The sequence below is a fragment of the Trichoderma ghanense genome (genome assembly GCF_004382785.1).
Source record: "Trichoderma ghanense strain CCMA-1212 chromosome Unknown scaffold_4, whole genome shotgun sequence".
NCBI classification, from domain to species: domain Eukaryota; kingdom Fungi; phylum Ascomycota; class Sordariomycetes; order Hypocreales; family Hypocreaceae; genus Trichoderma; species Trichoderma ghanense.
Window position 1 is genome coordinate 251,202 of NW_027395667.1, and position 15,853 is coordinate 267,054.

At 51.3% G+C, this 15,853-nt stretch overlaps 3 protein-coding genes across 3 annotated transcripts; 2 read left to right on the top strand and 1 right to left on the bottom strand.

The window, feature by feature from the left end:
* Positions 1 to 1,381: 1,381 nt before the first annotated feature.
* CCMA1212_004250 (putative alpha-L-arabinofuranosidase B) lies at positions 1,382 to 2,914 on the bottom strand (the record flags this gene model as incomplete). Its single annotated transcript, XM_073701565.1, has 1 exon — positions 1,382 to 2,914. One exon carries the CDS (start codon positions 2,912 to 2,914, stop codon positions 1,382 to 1,384), a length of 1,533 nt encoding a protein of 510 aa, XP_073559457.1.
* A 3,346-nt stretch (positions 2,915 to 6,260) lies between these two features.
* On the top strand, positions 6,261 to 9,103 carry CCMA1212_004251 (uncharacterized protein; the record flags this gene model as incomplete). The annotated part of the gene is given in 7 exon segments (XM_073701566.1): positions 6,261 to 6,743; positions 6,786 to 6,893; positions 6,985 to 7,186; positions 7,275 to 7,443; positions 7,520 to 7,676; positions 7,716 to 7,980; positions 7,992 to 9,103. Coding segments are annotated over 7 exon segments (2,496 nt in total), but the record flags the coding sequence as incomplete, so codon positions are not given.
* Positions 9,104 to 9,310: 207 nt separating this feature from the next.
* CCMA1212_004252 (uncharacterized protein) lies at positions 9,311 to 14,380 on the top strand (the record flags this gene model as incomplete). The annotated part of the gene is given in 4 exon segments (XM_073701567.1): positions 9,311 to 9,319; positions 9,459 to 10,476; positions 10,576 to 12,224; positions 12,236 to 14,380. 4 exon segments carry the CDS (start codon positions 9,311 to 9,313, stop codon positions 14,378 to 14,380), a joined length of 4,821 nt encoding a protein of 1,606 aa, XP_073560007.1.
* Positions 14,381 to 15,853: the final 1,473 nt, after the last annotated feature.

Genomic DNA, 15,853 nt, shown 5'->3' on the forward strand with positions numbered 1-15,853 from the left:
GCCGCTTCGCATAGCTTTGCGAGCTCCAGACCCAAACCAATAGATATCCCCGGCAGCCATGTCTTCGACAGTCATACCTCTCAAGTATTTTGAGGCTTTGACGCAATACCGGCTGTGGGCTTTCACCGTCGTCCAAGCAATGATCTCTCACTCGTCCAACCACACTTCTCTTTCACTGATCTCTCGCTGATCCCTCATACACTGACATCTGATGCTTGCAATATTCCAAACGCATTGATCTTTGACGACTGTGTCCCTTATACTCTCTAAAGAGAAGCCTAGAGAAAAGACAGATAGCGCGGGGATAACTGTAACTACCTATCCTGCTAAGGTTGTGAGACTTTCCATTTCATAAACCGTTTAGTGTTTTATCTAACAGCTTACTCACGTTATCTATAAGTCGCCTGATAAGTCACCAATAGCACGTTGGTTTAAAAAGTAGGTAGGTGGGCAGATAGAGAAGTAAGTTGGTTTGTGGCTTGAGCTGATTTGGATTACGACGTGCCAAATCCGGTATATGGACAGAAGCCACCTGCATAATACGAGATTTCGAACGTTCTATGGGGCCCGTTGGAGGTGTGACTAGTCTTCTTTTCAAAGCCTGCCCTGACGGTGATTGGGCGCCGAGCTCACTTGTTTCCGATTATGGCTGAGTGTCTGTTACAAGGTTGAAGTGTGAGAGAATTTATGGAAACCGCCCTATGATGTAGCGTCTCTTACACACAGGATATCAAAGGAAGCTATGTGTACCCAATCAGCTTACATGTAAGGGCAACTACGAGTTCCTAGCTGGGAGAGCATGTGAGATTGATTAAAGTAGATTGGTTTCCAGATTTGCTAACAGACTCAAGTCTGTTACCAAGGCTGAGTTACAACGAGAGGTGTATGAAACGGCAGATTGCGGCATTCAACAACCTGGCATTTCGCCGACCTTCCACTCTTTGAACGACGTATCAGAGCAAGTATTCATACAACAGGAGTCACGACGTCAAACTCACCCATCAATAGAATAGATAAAAATCCAATCCGTAGTTGATATATCTGCATATAATCAGCGACTCACCACCCTCGTGGGTCACGGGGAACCCAATGGCCTGGTTTGATTTGAGCTTGGCAGTCTTATGCTCAGAACTAGTGGTGGGTCTCATTTGATGCGGTTCAGGACACTATTCACTTGGAGAAATATCCATGTTGAGCGGTGGAGTGGTTTACACGGGATCATCAATCACAGAGTATATATATTTTCTATCTACTTTTGACGACCAAACGGGTATTGTTTCTCTTTCAGTCATAGAAGCTGGTGAATATACACAACAACGAAAAGCAGCTGTTCTAGACAAGCCAATACTCGCAGCAACGCTTACACCGTCATCATAACCATCTACGCAAAGCCGGCGCTGACCACAAAGCTCACATCATCGTTAAACAAGGTAGTAGTGTCAAAGTCGTGCTCTCCACCATTCGCCGCGATATAGCCCAGCGAGTTGTAGTGACGCCAATAGCGCGTAGGATAGCTCCAAGAGCGGAACGAATTGCCCTGGCCGTTGAGGCCGGCCTGCGGACAAAAGGTGGCGTCTTCGTGGAAAAGCTTGCTGCCGTCGTTGGCGTTGACCATGAGCTGGTAGTTGGAGTGGCGGATGAAGCTTCCAGGGCTGTCGTTTGACTCAAACGAGAAACAAGCGCTGTTTCCGAGACCTGTGCGGACGGTCCAGCTGGCTTGTTGCTTCAGGGCGGTGCTGCTCGACGACGAAACAACTTGGGTGTTGACGGTGGCGTCGGTGTGTGCGATGTAGCGGTTTGTGCAGCATGATGTCGTCGCTCTCAGGGAGATGGAGGAGCCAACGCTCAGAGCCGGGCCGCTGGTCATCAGCGAAGTGTCGTAGACGTACTTGGCGGCGACGAGGTTGGCCTGGACCGCGTTCTCCGTGCTGTCGGACGGATACCCCGACGTCATGACGCCTTCGTAAAAGGTGCCCTGGGCATGGTTGCTGTTGTCGCCGCCGATGCCCAGAATGATGGCGCCTTCTTTGCTCATGGGGTTGTAGCCGTTTGCTGGCCGCTGGCCGCTGTAGAAGGTCGAGAGGGTGCCAGAAGTGGCATCACCGCCGCGGATCGCCCACTGACCCGGTTCTCCCTTGACGACGGCAGTGACGAATCGGAAGTTGATTGTCGGGTCAGCGGGGTTGTTGATGGGGTCGTATCCCGAGAAGAGCCCATTCTCGAGATCTGCCATGATCCAGGGGCCGCTGCCGGAACCGGTCCCGCGCCCGGAGCCGTCGCCGGTGCCAAAGTAGATGGCCTCCATGTGGCCGTTGCCCGTGTCAAGGCTGTTGGTCTCGGCGTTGCCGTAGTCGAAGCAGCAGCCGGTGTTGTAGTGCGTGCCGTCAAAGATGGCATACATGCCCTGTGGCTGGTCGCCCGTGGCCGTGCCATTCGGGCTGTTGTTGCGGTATCCGGTGAAGGGGGCAATGAAGACGCCGTACGCCTTCTGGCCGTTCAGCCGGACGGGGGCTCCAACCGCGCTGGCCAGGTTGTCATAGCCGTTGGGCTGAGGACCGCTTGCGGCACCGCCAGGAGGAGCCTGGGTGAGGTGGTTGCCGTGGCCGGACTGGTCATAAATGATGGTGATGAGACAGGTCGTGCCGGCGCAGAACGAGTCTTGGGCAGCGGCATTGGCGACGCCGCCGGCGGAGAGCGTCGCAATGTTGGTCGTGGCACCATCAGAGCCTCGTGATACCTGATACAGAGGGCCCGAATATGCTCCGTACAAGGCGCGCGTGGTGCTGTGAGCAGCAACACAAGGCGTGCCGCCAGATGAGTAGATGTCACAGGGTCCGGCGGAAGCCAGGGGGCTCGCGGCAACGAGGCCCAAGGCGAGGAGGCCAGATCGCCGACGGTCTGTTCGAGGAGACATGGCTGGAGAGTAGGGACCGTTGAATCAGGGAGGCAGTGAGAGGAATGGCGACTGGATTAACAAGCTACCCCAGCAAAGGAGCGATCTCGTCGGGCTTTTAAGCTCCTGAAGTCCATCGTGTCTACCCATGTAAGTCATTTACCCAATACCATGCAACGTCTCTTTGCGAATAGCATCAACAACATCTATAACCAAAGAGGCAGGAGATTGTCTAGCAGTCGGTCGCGGATAAAGTACTGCATATAGTCTGCGAATACTACCTTTGTGGCTGCTTATCCTCAAGTGAGATCTGAGCTGACCTGTCATGTAGACTTCAGTAGTCCCAGATAAACTCTGGAATGAGCGAGTTGGCTCCGTTCATGTTGGAACCCTGTGCCTTGTTTTTCTTGCTGTTTTGCCCTTCACGAAAAGGATCCCATGACGAGCTTGACGTGAGTTTGTTGCTAGCACGGATCAGATACTGACCAGCAACTCTATGCCAAGTCGTGCCTTTCCCGATGGACTAAAGATCTTCATTTCGATGAGAGATGCGCTAGCTAAGCTTCAGTGTGTTGTCAGCTCTATGTTGAAAGTTTGATATTGCCTATTGGGAAGAACTGGGATGTAGTTGGGAGACAATGGCAGGGCGATCCATGTGATGGTCCAAAATGTGTTCCTGGGTAACACGGACAACTCGAGCGTTCCTCACCCACCTTCAGTGGCTTCTCCTCCAACTGCCGATCCTCTCGGAGAGTATGCGGCAATCTGTTTACCCCAGTTCCGGCGACTAAACGATATTGATTCTGCGTGACGCTCTCGACAGCATCTGCATGAATAGTCACCAGGCTAGCAGGGGGAGAGAACCGCCGAGAAGGCACATCGAACAAGCGCACACAGAGTGTACCAAACTCCCATCTCATCTATCTATGACAGTTGATGTCGCGTTTATGCGTATAGTTCCCGCACCTGTGTGGTCAACGTCGTCCGAGTCTCGGTTCTTCTCTGCTTCGCTTCGCTAGACCACCCGAGTCGTTCCTCTTGGCTTCGCTCGATTTGGCCCGTGCGGGAATTTCTCCCCAGGCGTGCCAATAGCAGTCAATGTCCGCGTTGTTTGCCTGGACGAAGGATCATGCACGTATCCACTGGCCCATCGTGGGGGAAAAAATCGCCTTGTTGGCATCGGGGATTAAAAGCCGGGCATCACATGCTCGACAAGTCACGGCACCGCGCTTCTACCCCAGCTCTCTCGAACTGCGTCTGAGGAGGGGACTTGCAGGGGGGAGGCCTTGGATCTGCAAGCGTCGCTTCTGGGTTTGTGTGCTTAACTCCGGGGTTGGGGCGTATAAGAGCCCCGATGTGATCACAGCATACGACAATACATACAGACATCATTGGGGTTTCCCCGGATCGACAGATTTCCTCGTGACGTGGGTTTGGGCATATTCGGGCCAGAGCTGCCCATGGGGAAAAAAGCAGGGATATAGCTTCAGAGTTGCATTCCTGTGGGGGAATCCTTCCGAAGCCGAAGCGAGGGCATGTCGTCGTGGCATGACGTCTTTAGCCTTTCTGCCCAATCCATGCAAGAATACTACTAACAGCGTCGTAATCGAATCCGGGCTCGAGGGTGCAAGTGATGAGACGTCCTAGCAGCGAATCACCAACTGGGAGGATCAGCTGGGTCATTGTGTCCCCGGAGACTGACCACGTGTTGATATAACACATGATGATGGATGTGGGTGGTAAACCAATAATTTGCTGCAAACGAGGAAACATACAACAGCTATATTCATCATCATTCACACAATGTAATTCAACCGTGAAATGAGACAATATGTGCTCCAAACAAGCGTTCGGTTCAAGTCCGAGTCGGTTCGCAAAAGGCGGCATTACCAGTTGAGCAAGAGGCCCACTAACCAGTTGCCTGTTTAGGTAGGTGCTGAAGTCTGGCACTCTTTTAGCCAAGACATCTGTTTTCTCTTCAAACCGAAGAAATATCGTCTCTACACGTCTATATCATGAGGTTGATGTAATGTTACACCGCTTAAGGACTAATCCAGAGAGCATGCAAGCTCATCTCAGTTGATGTCTAACCGGGAAGTGACCCAAAAAGAGGCATTAATCGGAAAGTAGTACTATCGAGTTGGTGGAATTGGAGGAGCGGGAGCGGGAATTAATCGTCCAAGATTGCTCTCTGAACCGGCTCCTATAGTCTTCGACCTCTTCGTTTCGTCCTCTCCTATCTAAGCTTTAAGGCAAAATTCTACTGTTCGAAGTCTATTATATGGTCTGGGCCCGCTCATCAGGAACAGGCAAGCTAGGCTGCCCGAATCCTCGATGACTCGGGGGCTTTTAGCCAATTCAATCATGGAGATTCTTGGTGAAACCCCTCGACTAGTTGGTCCTTGCATGCGTTAGGACCGAATAGTCGTTTCCTAAGCGTGGCACAGTGCTTGTAGAAGGCCGGCATCAAATTGATCAAGAGGCGGCAGTCGTAAAGAAATCACGTTGTGGGCATCACTGTGCGTACGAAATTCCATGTCTCGCCTCGGCTGTATCCGGCTGCCTGGTGGCTTGCACAGTCTTTGAGAAGATGACAGGATGTAAGTGAAGAAGAGCTCTTTGCGCTGTCGTCCGAATACGTTGGCTTTCAATGATTCGTGAGTACCTACATACATAGCTGAAGCACCCTCCATTAGTGCGTCATCTCTTCCATATGTGTGTCTTTGACTCGCTTGCCTGCAATTGATTAATTCGGCAAAAAGTCAAGCTGCGAAGCTGGGAAAATTATAAGCAATAACGCTGGCGGCCACGCGGTCCTTTCCAAGAAGCGCCGTTCAACTCAACTACATGACTTTAAGTACCTGACCTGATTGGCAAGCTGAGTGCGGATAGGCATTGAGAGCCGTTAGGCCTCCGAAGAAGAATAGATCGACCAGCTGTTACAGGTGCATTTGTAAGACTCATCCTGGAAGCGATTCACTGTGCTGCCATTGATCGGGTAAGAGGCATCGTGTCTTCATCGCGGTGGTTCAGGTCAGGAAGTTGATGGAGGCGCACTTGGTAACCACACAGACTGAGCTCAAGTTACTCTACCAGATAGCTATTAAAGGTAGGCACATAACCCCTTTCTTATAGCACTAATAGAGTATCGTCCCTGAGGTTAAGACAAGCAAAACAAAGGGCTGGACTATGTCTGAGGCTAATCGAGTTTCTTGCACTGAATCGAATTCTGTTAGTACTGTAAGCATAGGAAGTCGTAACCACTATCCATCAGCGTAAACCAACTACATATAACCCCACGTATAGGTACAAAAAAAGAATTCTGACTCCTCTTCACTGCATAGATCCATGTTATTCTAACCAGTAGTTTCAGCTGCTATCCTCGGCCATTGCTGGACAGAGACATTTTAACGTGTTCCGAAAGATTGCTGTATCAATCATTCTTCTTGACAGTCATCTCTCTGTTGCTGCTCCATCGCAGTTGCATGGCTTTCAGTTTCAGAAGAACGACATATACAACAAACTCAGCTCTCTATCTTCTGTGTTGGACGTACAATCTAGAGATACCCCAGTTAAGCTATTCCATCTTTCATACCGGGATTTCCTGGTAGCAAAGGATGCATTCGGCGAGTTGGAGGGTAAAGAGACTTGCCGAGGGTTGCACATTGAAGAAGTGAGTGTTCATGCGTGGGTGGCTGGACAATTTCTACAGCTTCTGTCTACGCATTTACATAACGACGTCTGCAATCTCCAGGATCCGGGTGTGGTAAAAGGGGAGGTTCAGCAAGAAGTGATTCGTTGGGGTCTACCGCCCGCAGTGGCTTACGCATGCCTCTACTGGATTTACCATGTAGATGCAGGGAAGATGGTGCTCTAAGACGGTGGACCTGAGCACATATTCCTCAAAACTGAGGTGCTGAATTGGGTCGAGGCATTAGCCTGGCTTGAGTGGTTAAACGAAGGGCTTGAGGGAATCCGCATCCTAGAAGATACGGCCAATGTAAGTTTCTCTTCGACATTTGAGACTATTCGGAGACTCCAGACTCAGACATTCTAGGTCAATTGCTTAAGCTCTAATCTTTGCTATACAGAAAGCCAATCTCGGGAAAATTCCTAACTGCTCGAGGACGCGGAGAGATTCGTCTTCTCGTTCAGACCGGCAATCCAAGAAACGCCACTGCAGATTTATAACTCGGCACTTGTGTTTTCACCCACCAATAGCGTTGTTCGAAAGGCTTTTTCTTGGAACAGTCCGACTTTTATCAAACGGATGCCACAAGTCGATACCTATAGGTCTGCTTGCATTCAGAGCATCGAGTGGAAAGACAGACGCAGAACAGCCTGTGGGCATTAAGCTGCTATTTGACGAGACACTGATCAGTGGCCTTCACGCGGGCTCTGTCAAGATATTGGGATCTCAGCACCGCCTCCTGTCTCCATGACTTTGATATCGAGTCAGATAAGGCTCACGAGTTTGCCGTCTCACCAGGTTGCAAACTCGCAGTCATGGGAGAAAGGCATGTGCAGATTTGGAGTCTCCAGGACCGAAGGTGCTTGGGTATATACGTTGGACCATAGCTTGGGGTGTCCCTAAATGTACCTGTCCATGGCTTTCTCGCCTACAAGAGATTGCCTCCATGCGCTATCATTGGCGGGAGAATATACTGTCTTTGATTTTCTCCGCAGAGAGTCCAAGACGGTCCAGCTTGATCGGGTTCTTGACATGAGAAACAAATGCCTTTCCAAGGACGGCAAACTGGCAGCCTTTTTCGACGAACACGGAGTCATCATTTAAGATCCCCATGCCAACATCATTTAGCAGGACCTAAAAGACATTAAGATCACAATCAGCATAGCCATCTTTTACCGAGAGGGGGAGCTTCTCATTACGGGAACCTATGGCGGCGAAATCTTCCTGACGAATGTCAAGACAGGAGAAACTGAAAAGGGGTTTGACGGTCAGGTTGTGATGGCCCGGGCTCTCGCCGTATCCACGAATCATGAGCGTCTCGTCGTTGGCGGCGGACACAATATGTCGATTTCAATATGGGATGTCAAGAACCATGTCTTGCAACACATTCTTACGGGTCACACGAAGCCCATCCTGCACGCCGCTTTGCCCCCCGGACGGAGATAACGCTTGCTTCCTATTCATGGGACGCAATCAAGATTTGGGCCTGGCCGCTCGCAACTCCACCAGACTCCCAGACCTGTGCCATCGAAAACATCCGCCACGTGGTTCTTGATTCAAACGGCCAAACGCTCTACCATTCGGAGATGGAGGCCGTCGGTACGTGGGATGTAAAGACCATGAACTGCGTCAAGGAATCCGAGGTTGGCTCCGTATTTGGCATTGTTCTTTCAGACTTCTCGCCACTTGCCGCCATTCTGGGCATGAAGCACACCGAGATCTGGGATCTGAACAAGCATTGCCGTGTCCAGACGCTGCAGACACTGGAGAAACTGCAGTCGTCAGGAAACCTACATGAGCTGCCCCCGAGTCAACTTGCCCTCCGACCGTGCGCTTTCTCAAAGAACGGTCAGCTGTTCTACTCCAGGTCTCACTTCTGGTCTGAACCCAAGATGTATTGGTCGATGTTGCAGACGTGGGCTGCTGCTACCGGCCATTGCGTGCGTGTATCGAGCAGCAGCGAACGAGGAATTACATCGATCGTCATGCGTCCCGAGGGCCAGCAGGTGGCGTTGCTCGAGACGTCCGATATTCGGCCGCACTCAGAGATTGGGACGGCGGACATTCGCATCCAGGGGATGTCAACGGGTCGCTGCATCTGTGTCATCCACACCGAGGCTGGGATCGAATCCGCCGTATTTTCGGCAAAGGGTACACAAATCATTGCCATCACACCAACTCGGGACATTGGGATTTTCAATACGTCGACAGGGGCCAAGGTACTGGGCCTCTCGCTTGTTCTGGAACCGTACGACAGCAAGCCGCTTTTCCACTTGGCTCCGAGCTTTTTCCACAGAGAGCTCGTTGTCCACAAGGATATGCCTACTGAAGAAGTCAGGGACTCTCTTCTGACGGAGTATGGCATTTCGCCCGATGAAGCCTGGTTAACGAGACGTTTGAAGAGAGTGCTGTGGCTCCCCCCTGAGTATCGCCCATCGTGTGCTATATCTCAGTTGATCTTGGGGTGTGGTGGCCGTGTCGTTACAATGGTGCTAGAGTCACAGGAAGAGATGGGATAGTCGTATGGATATATCAATGACAATTCTTGTTTTGGCCCCTCCCTCTGCACCGGAACCAACATTCATCTAATCCACCCGATAACCAGCAGCCACCCGTCTCATTCAATCGCCCAACTTGTCTGTGAGTGATACAGGGAGGCGACCAGGACGATAACAGACGATAATAGCTGCAGCTGAGCTCCGCCCAACTCCTCTTGATGAAGTCCAATGTGGGAGGTGGTTATGGCAAAGGCCTTCACGTTACTGCCTTCTGATTCTTGGTATAGTCCCCGAAATCTTTCCGTCTAACAGCTCCTGTCTTTGATACGATATAACACACACTATTCAAACTCCCTCAACTTCAGTTCTTCTACAGGTTCTGTCCAGTCTCAACCATATTCCCACAATGTCGGACCCCAACATCTATACGGTTGGATGGATCTGCGCCCTTGCCACGGAGCTGGTCGCCGCAAAAGCCTTTCTCGACCAGGAACATCAACGGCCCAGCTACCTCGCCAAACATGATAACAATAGTTACTCTCTGGGAAGCATGGGAGGCCACAACGTCGTAATCGCGGTCCTGCCTGCCAAGGAGTATGGGACCGCCTCCGCGGCTGCTGTCGCAAGAGACATGGTGCACAGCTTTCCCAACATCAGAGTCGGCCTTATGGTAGGCGTCGGTGGCGGCGCTCCAAGCAGCAGGCATGATGTCCGCCTGGGCGACGTTGTTGTCAGCATGTGTGAGGGGGCGCAAGGGGCAGTTTTCCAATATGACTTTGGTCAGACGATGCAAGATCAAGCCTTTCGACACACCAGATTCCTGAACCAGCCACCAACGGTGTTTCGAACGGCGATCAATGCACTCGAGAGTAATCACGACGCTCGTGGCTACCAGCTCGAAGAAGCGATCAACGGCGTGTTATTGAAGAGACAAAGGCTGGTGCCGAAATACGGACGACCAGACCCCAGCAGCGACAAGCTCTTTCGCAGTGATGTAGTCCATCCACCGGTTGCAGGCAGCTGTGCAGAACTTTGTCTTGACGACCCCTCGAAGCTGGTGCCTCGTCACGAGCGAACGGCAGCACAGGACAATCCGGCCGTCCACTATGGTCTCATTGCTTCGGCGAATCAGGTAATGAAGGACGCTATAATCAGGGACAAGCTTGTGGAACAGAAGGATGTGATGTGTTTTGAGATGGAAGCAGCAGGACTCATGAACCATTTCCCTTGCCTCGTCATCCGGGGCGTTTGTGACTACTCTGACTCGCATAAGAACAAAGAGTGGCAAGGATATGCAGCAATGACCGCAGCTGCATACGCAAAAGCTCTCCTGTGGGGGATTGTTCCTTCGCAGATCGAGCAGGTGGAGAGAATCAGCAAGCTACTTGCACAAAGTCAGTTCTTCCCGGCCTAGATGTATGAACCTACTTTTGACAAGGTCAAAGTCCAGGATGGGATAGGGAGAGTAGATGGAAAGATAGATGCCTTGACAGACTGCCTTTCAACCGAACCCTGCGTTGTAAGGAGCGCTGCCTTTAACTCCTATGACGAATCGCACAACTCAACGTGCCTCCCAGGAACCCGAGTTGAGCTAATCGAGCAAATTTTGGACTGGGCTGGAAGTGAAGACGGGAAGCCCATCTTTTGGTTGAACGGAATGCTTGGGACGGGCAAGTCCACCGTTTCGCGGACAATCGCCCAGTCACTGTACCAGGCCGGTCGTCTAGGAGCAAGCTTCTTCTTCAAGAGAGGCCACAGTGACAGACAGAACGCAGCAAAGTTCTTCACCACCATTGCTGATCAACTTGCAAGAATGCAGCCCGCTATGGCCGATCTCATAAAACGTGCAGCCCGCGGCGACTCCAGTATTGGCAGCAAGGGAGTAGAAGAGCAGTTCAACCAGCTCATCTTGCGGCCTCTGTCTGCGCTTCCTCAAGAGGAATGGAAGGGGAAGCAGGCCGTCATAGTTGTCGATGCTCTGGATGAATGCGGGCAGGAGAATGACGCAACCGATATTCTTCGTCTCCTGAGCACTGCTGGGCCATGGCTCAGAGTCTTTGTCACCAGTCGGCCGGAGTTCCCGATCTATCAAGGACTTATCAACATCGAAGGACAGTTTCAGGATGTGGCTTGCCGTGATATACCGCACTCTGTGATAAAGCAGGACATCTTGGTTCTTATAACTTACCGACTGGACGCAATCAGAGACAGGTTTAACAAAAGCAAACGGCGCCGGGCCCCCCTCGACCAAAGCTGGCCTCGGCAGGATCATATCAATACTCTGGCGGAAATGGCAACTCCGCTTTTCATCTATGCCGCTATTATATGCAATTTCATCGATGATATAAACTGCGGATATCCCAATACCCAACTACGCAAAGTCTTGGAATGGAAGGCCGAGAGCTCGAAGGCGAGCCCGGAGACTCAGCTTGACAAAGCTTATCAGCTCTTGCTTGACCAGCTGCTCACCAAACTCGTCGAGACAGAGCGCGATACGTTTCTGCAAGAATTCCGACGCATTGTGGGCTCTATTGTTCTCTTGGGAAGCCCTTTGTCAATGCCTGTTTTGGCAGAGCTCCTTGGGCTCCCTTTCGAGACCGTTGAGACAAGATTGAACATGCTTCATTCTGTCTTGGACGTGCCGCCGTCATATGAGTCTCCCATCAGGCCACTACATGTGTCTTTCCGCGATTTTCTCGTGAGGGAGACAAAGAAGAAGCATTCTTTCTGGATTCACGAAGCAAAAACCCATGGAGCAATGGCAACTCGGTGCTTGCACGTAATATCCCAGCCTTTTCAGGCCAATCTACAACCGTCAGGGGGGGAAGTGCGCATGATGGACCGTGAGGAGTCAGATGGCAAAAAGGAAGTACGGCTTGAGGCAGTTCGGTACGCATGCCTACATTGGGTATTCCACCTCCAAGGATCAAAAGCCAATGGCCCTGGTGGCTACAACGACGCTCTTTTGTTTCTCCAGAAGCATTTCCTCCACTGGCTCGAGGTGTTAAGCGAGATGCATCAAGTACCAGAGAGCATCAAGATGCTAAAATCTTTACAAGGTCTACTTCAAGTAAGCACTTCCATCGTAGACGATGCCATGTCATGGTTCTCTTCTTTGAAGGATAGAATTGCTGATGCGAGCGTCTTTTGCAGATGACTGCCAACCGAGAGCTCTCTGCTTTTGTAGATGACGCTCTGCGTATCCTGCAGGCCAACCTGCAAATCATCATCAGCGAGCCTCGTCAACTGTATTCTTCCGTCATCCTATTCGCTCCAGAGGAAAGTATCATCAAAAAGCTGTTCATGGGATCCATGAGCATGCAGGTATTACTGAAACCAAAAGTCGAGAGACGTTGGAATCATTGTATGCAAATCTTTGAGGGCCACACCGGACCAGTGCTGTGTGTGGCATTTTCTCACGACTCGTCACGAGTGGCATCCGCTTCGGAGGATCACACCGTTCGCGTCTGGAACACTCGTACAAGCGAGATCAAGATTCTCAAAGGCCATTCCCGCGCGATTTATGTTGTGGCCTTCTCTCATGACTCGTTGCATGTGGCATCGGGTGCAGGAGACTCGACTGTCCGCGTATGGCATACGGACTCAGGTCAATGTACCCAGAGGCTTGACAGCGGTGGCAGGCAGATTGATTCTGTGGCGTTCTCCTACGACTCGGCGCTCATAGCATCGGTTTCACGGTGTGGTGTCATCTCTGTATGGCGAGCCAACATCGTCGACGACAAGCTTACATATGTGAAAGAACATGAAAGTATCGAGTTTGACCATTTTACGCTCAACTCTCTGGCATTCACTCACTCCGAACATGGAGACGTGTTGCATACAGCACTGGCTATATACAACGGGTCAATCAAACAACTCCGTCTTGGTCAAAATATCCGTACCTTGGAGCGTCATAAGGGGCGTGTCAAGTGCATGGCCTTCTCACATGACTCCTTGCTTCTAGCATCAGCTTCCGACGACTGGTCAGTGAAGCTCTGGAAATTGCAGGAAGGCAACTTGATCCAGGAATGTACAGACTATCCGGGCGTTGTTACTGCCATAGCCTTCTCTCACGACTCATCACTCATGGCCCTGGCTTCAGACGATTGCACCATTCGGCTACACTGCACCGTTACGATGAAGTGCGTTCAAGAGTTCAACAATCCGGGCCGTCAAGTTACATCCGTGGCATTCTCGCGTAACTCATCCATAATAGCATCGGCTTCACGAGATCACTCCATCCAACTCTGGCAGGCTGATATAGTGCCGGGATTGGGTCATCACAACGAGGCCATGGGTGCTGTTATAAGCGCGGACGCAACTGACCTCATTGGCCATAGTAGCCACATAGTCTCTGTGGCTTTTTCTCAGGACGGGTCGTTCATGGCATCGCTTTCATACGGCCACACCGTCCAGATATGGCGCACTGATACCGGCGAGCGTCTGAGACAATTCCAGGGCCGGACCGTCTCCGACGTCTCTCCGCGCCAGGAACCTTGTCCTGTGAACTGCTTAGCCTTCTCACCTGATTCGCTGTATTTGGCCGTTTCTCTACAGGAAGAGACTGTCACAATATGGGATGTTGAGAGAGGCGTGTTTGAGCAAGACCTAGGAGGTCATGAGGACTCTGTTACTTCCCTAACTTTTTCGCAAGACTCGAAGCTTCTTGCAAGCACGTCGGGGGCCTGGATTCGTTTATGGCATTTTGCCACAGGCCAGAACTATCTGACACTCAGAAGCCCGTCTAGACCGTCTACGAGGAGGTCCCGACATCGAGAGGGGCTATTCAACGGAGTGGCCTTTTCACATGATTCGTCGCGTGTGGTGGCAGCTTCGACCACCGGTCTCCAGCTATGGCGTATTGATACAAAAGCGTGTGTGCAGATATTCGGAGGGCGTCAAGTATGCTTTGACTCGGTGGCTTTCTCGCACGATTCAACGCTCGTGGCCTCTGCTTCGAATGGCAATATCCAGCTATGGCGGACTGATACGGGGCAGTGCATCCAGGCGTTTGATGCTGGCAACTCGATATCCCAGATATCGTTTACATGTGATGACTTGAGCCTTGTCACAAACGTCGGCATGTTCACCAGGGCGAAAAATGAGTGTCCTTTCCGTGTTGATGGCTATGGATTCACCAAGGACTTCTCCTGGATCACGCACAAAGGGAAGAAGCGACTTTGGCTGCCAAAGGATTGGCGGCCGACTTGCAGCGCTGTGAGCAGCAAGTCAACCGTAGCAATAGGCTGCGCCTCAGGGAAAGTTTGGATCATGGCATCCCCATCAGATGCACAGTAACGACAGATACTGACCGACCTGAGACAAAGTGCAGATGGGTAATACATCGTGTAGGCAGATTGCAACGCCTTTGAAATGCCTCTTCCGGGTCTAGTCGACGGCCCAGTTGGTTCTACTTTACTCGCTCAAAACCCCAAACGTCTGGCTACCAGTTCTATACCTCTTTTATAGTATCATGTTTTGAAGAACGGACATGTGTGTCTTGATACTAAGACATTGGAGACATGGTGAAGCTGGCATTCGAAGGCCAATATACTGCCGTTTGCCATCCATGAGAGCTCCGGTTGATGGTTGATGGCTACAATATTGAACAGGCATACGGAGTAGTAACAGGTCACAGGCATCTCGACGAGAGTGCCTGGCTGCTTTGGATTCAGAGACGAAAACATTGTCACACATGGTGACGAAAATACACGTATAGCCTCCGTTCCTTGGTTTCTGTGGGTGGCCGGCGTTACACGCAACAAGGCAACAAAGCACAAAAGGCAACAAAACGGAGAGAACAACTGGAAGTCACGCGCAACAGAGCGAATATGATGAAACGACTTTGTCACCCGCACGTACCCCATGTCTGCTCTGTTTTCATATGCTGTAGTGTAACGCAAGGACGCGCGCGCGTCGTGGTTGACCGCCATCCATCCAATCTTGCTTCGCCGCCGCCTGCCGTGATACACAAACAACCCGACTGTTACACCTCACTGTCGGGAGGGCTCCGAACTCGGTCTCAAATAGCGGTCAAAGAGCAAGCTCCAATTCTTTCAGACAAGTCTCTCTCGAGGCAACCACGGATGTTGACGCACGGCGAAAGGGAGACGCCCGCCAACACGGCTGTCGGGAGTCTTGCACAAGATGCTGTTCGCCACCAAGAAAAACCCGCTTCTGGAGACAGAAGCTTTGAGCAGGCTTTGTAGTGCGTTGATGAGAGAAAAAAAGGATGATAGGAATACGAGGGTGTCACAAGTACACGGCAGTCTCCGGGTGAGTGTTTGGTCAGTGTCCAGTCCAGGAAATCACGGCGCCACCCATCCAGGGTGCCACTTGGCTTCTTGCCTCTCGCCAAGTGTACCCAAAAACGAGGCGCTCATTTGGCTCAGACATTGGCAGATGATACTCGATACAAAACTGTAGAGGCAGAGTGTGATTGCGGCTCTCTTACCTTGGTGGGTAGAACGTGAGGCTCCGACAAATCGGGAGCCCCCGACTTGGAGCTGGAACCAAGGTAGCGACCTATTTGAGTCTAGGTTCTTGTCTGGCAGGAATTGTTGAAGCTCGATTAAACCTACTTGCCTACCTACCTACTCACCTAGATACTATGTCCTAGATACTATATTCGTTCCTGGCGCCATTTCTGCCTGTGAAGTAAATGCTCTACCTTACATACATGTATCGCACAGACAAAGAAGCAAGGAAGCAAAGAAACACAAGAGCAGGTGGTCTTACGCAACAGGCTTTTTCATGCCTATCTGGGTATAC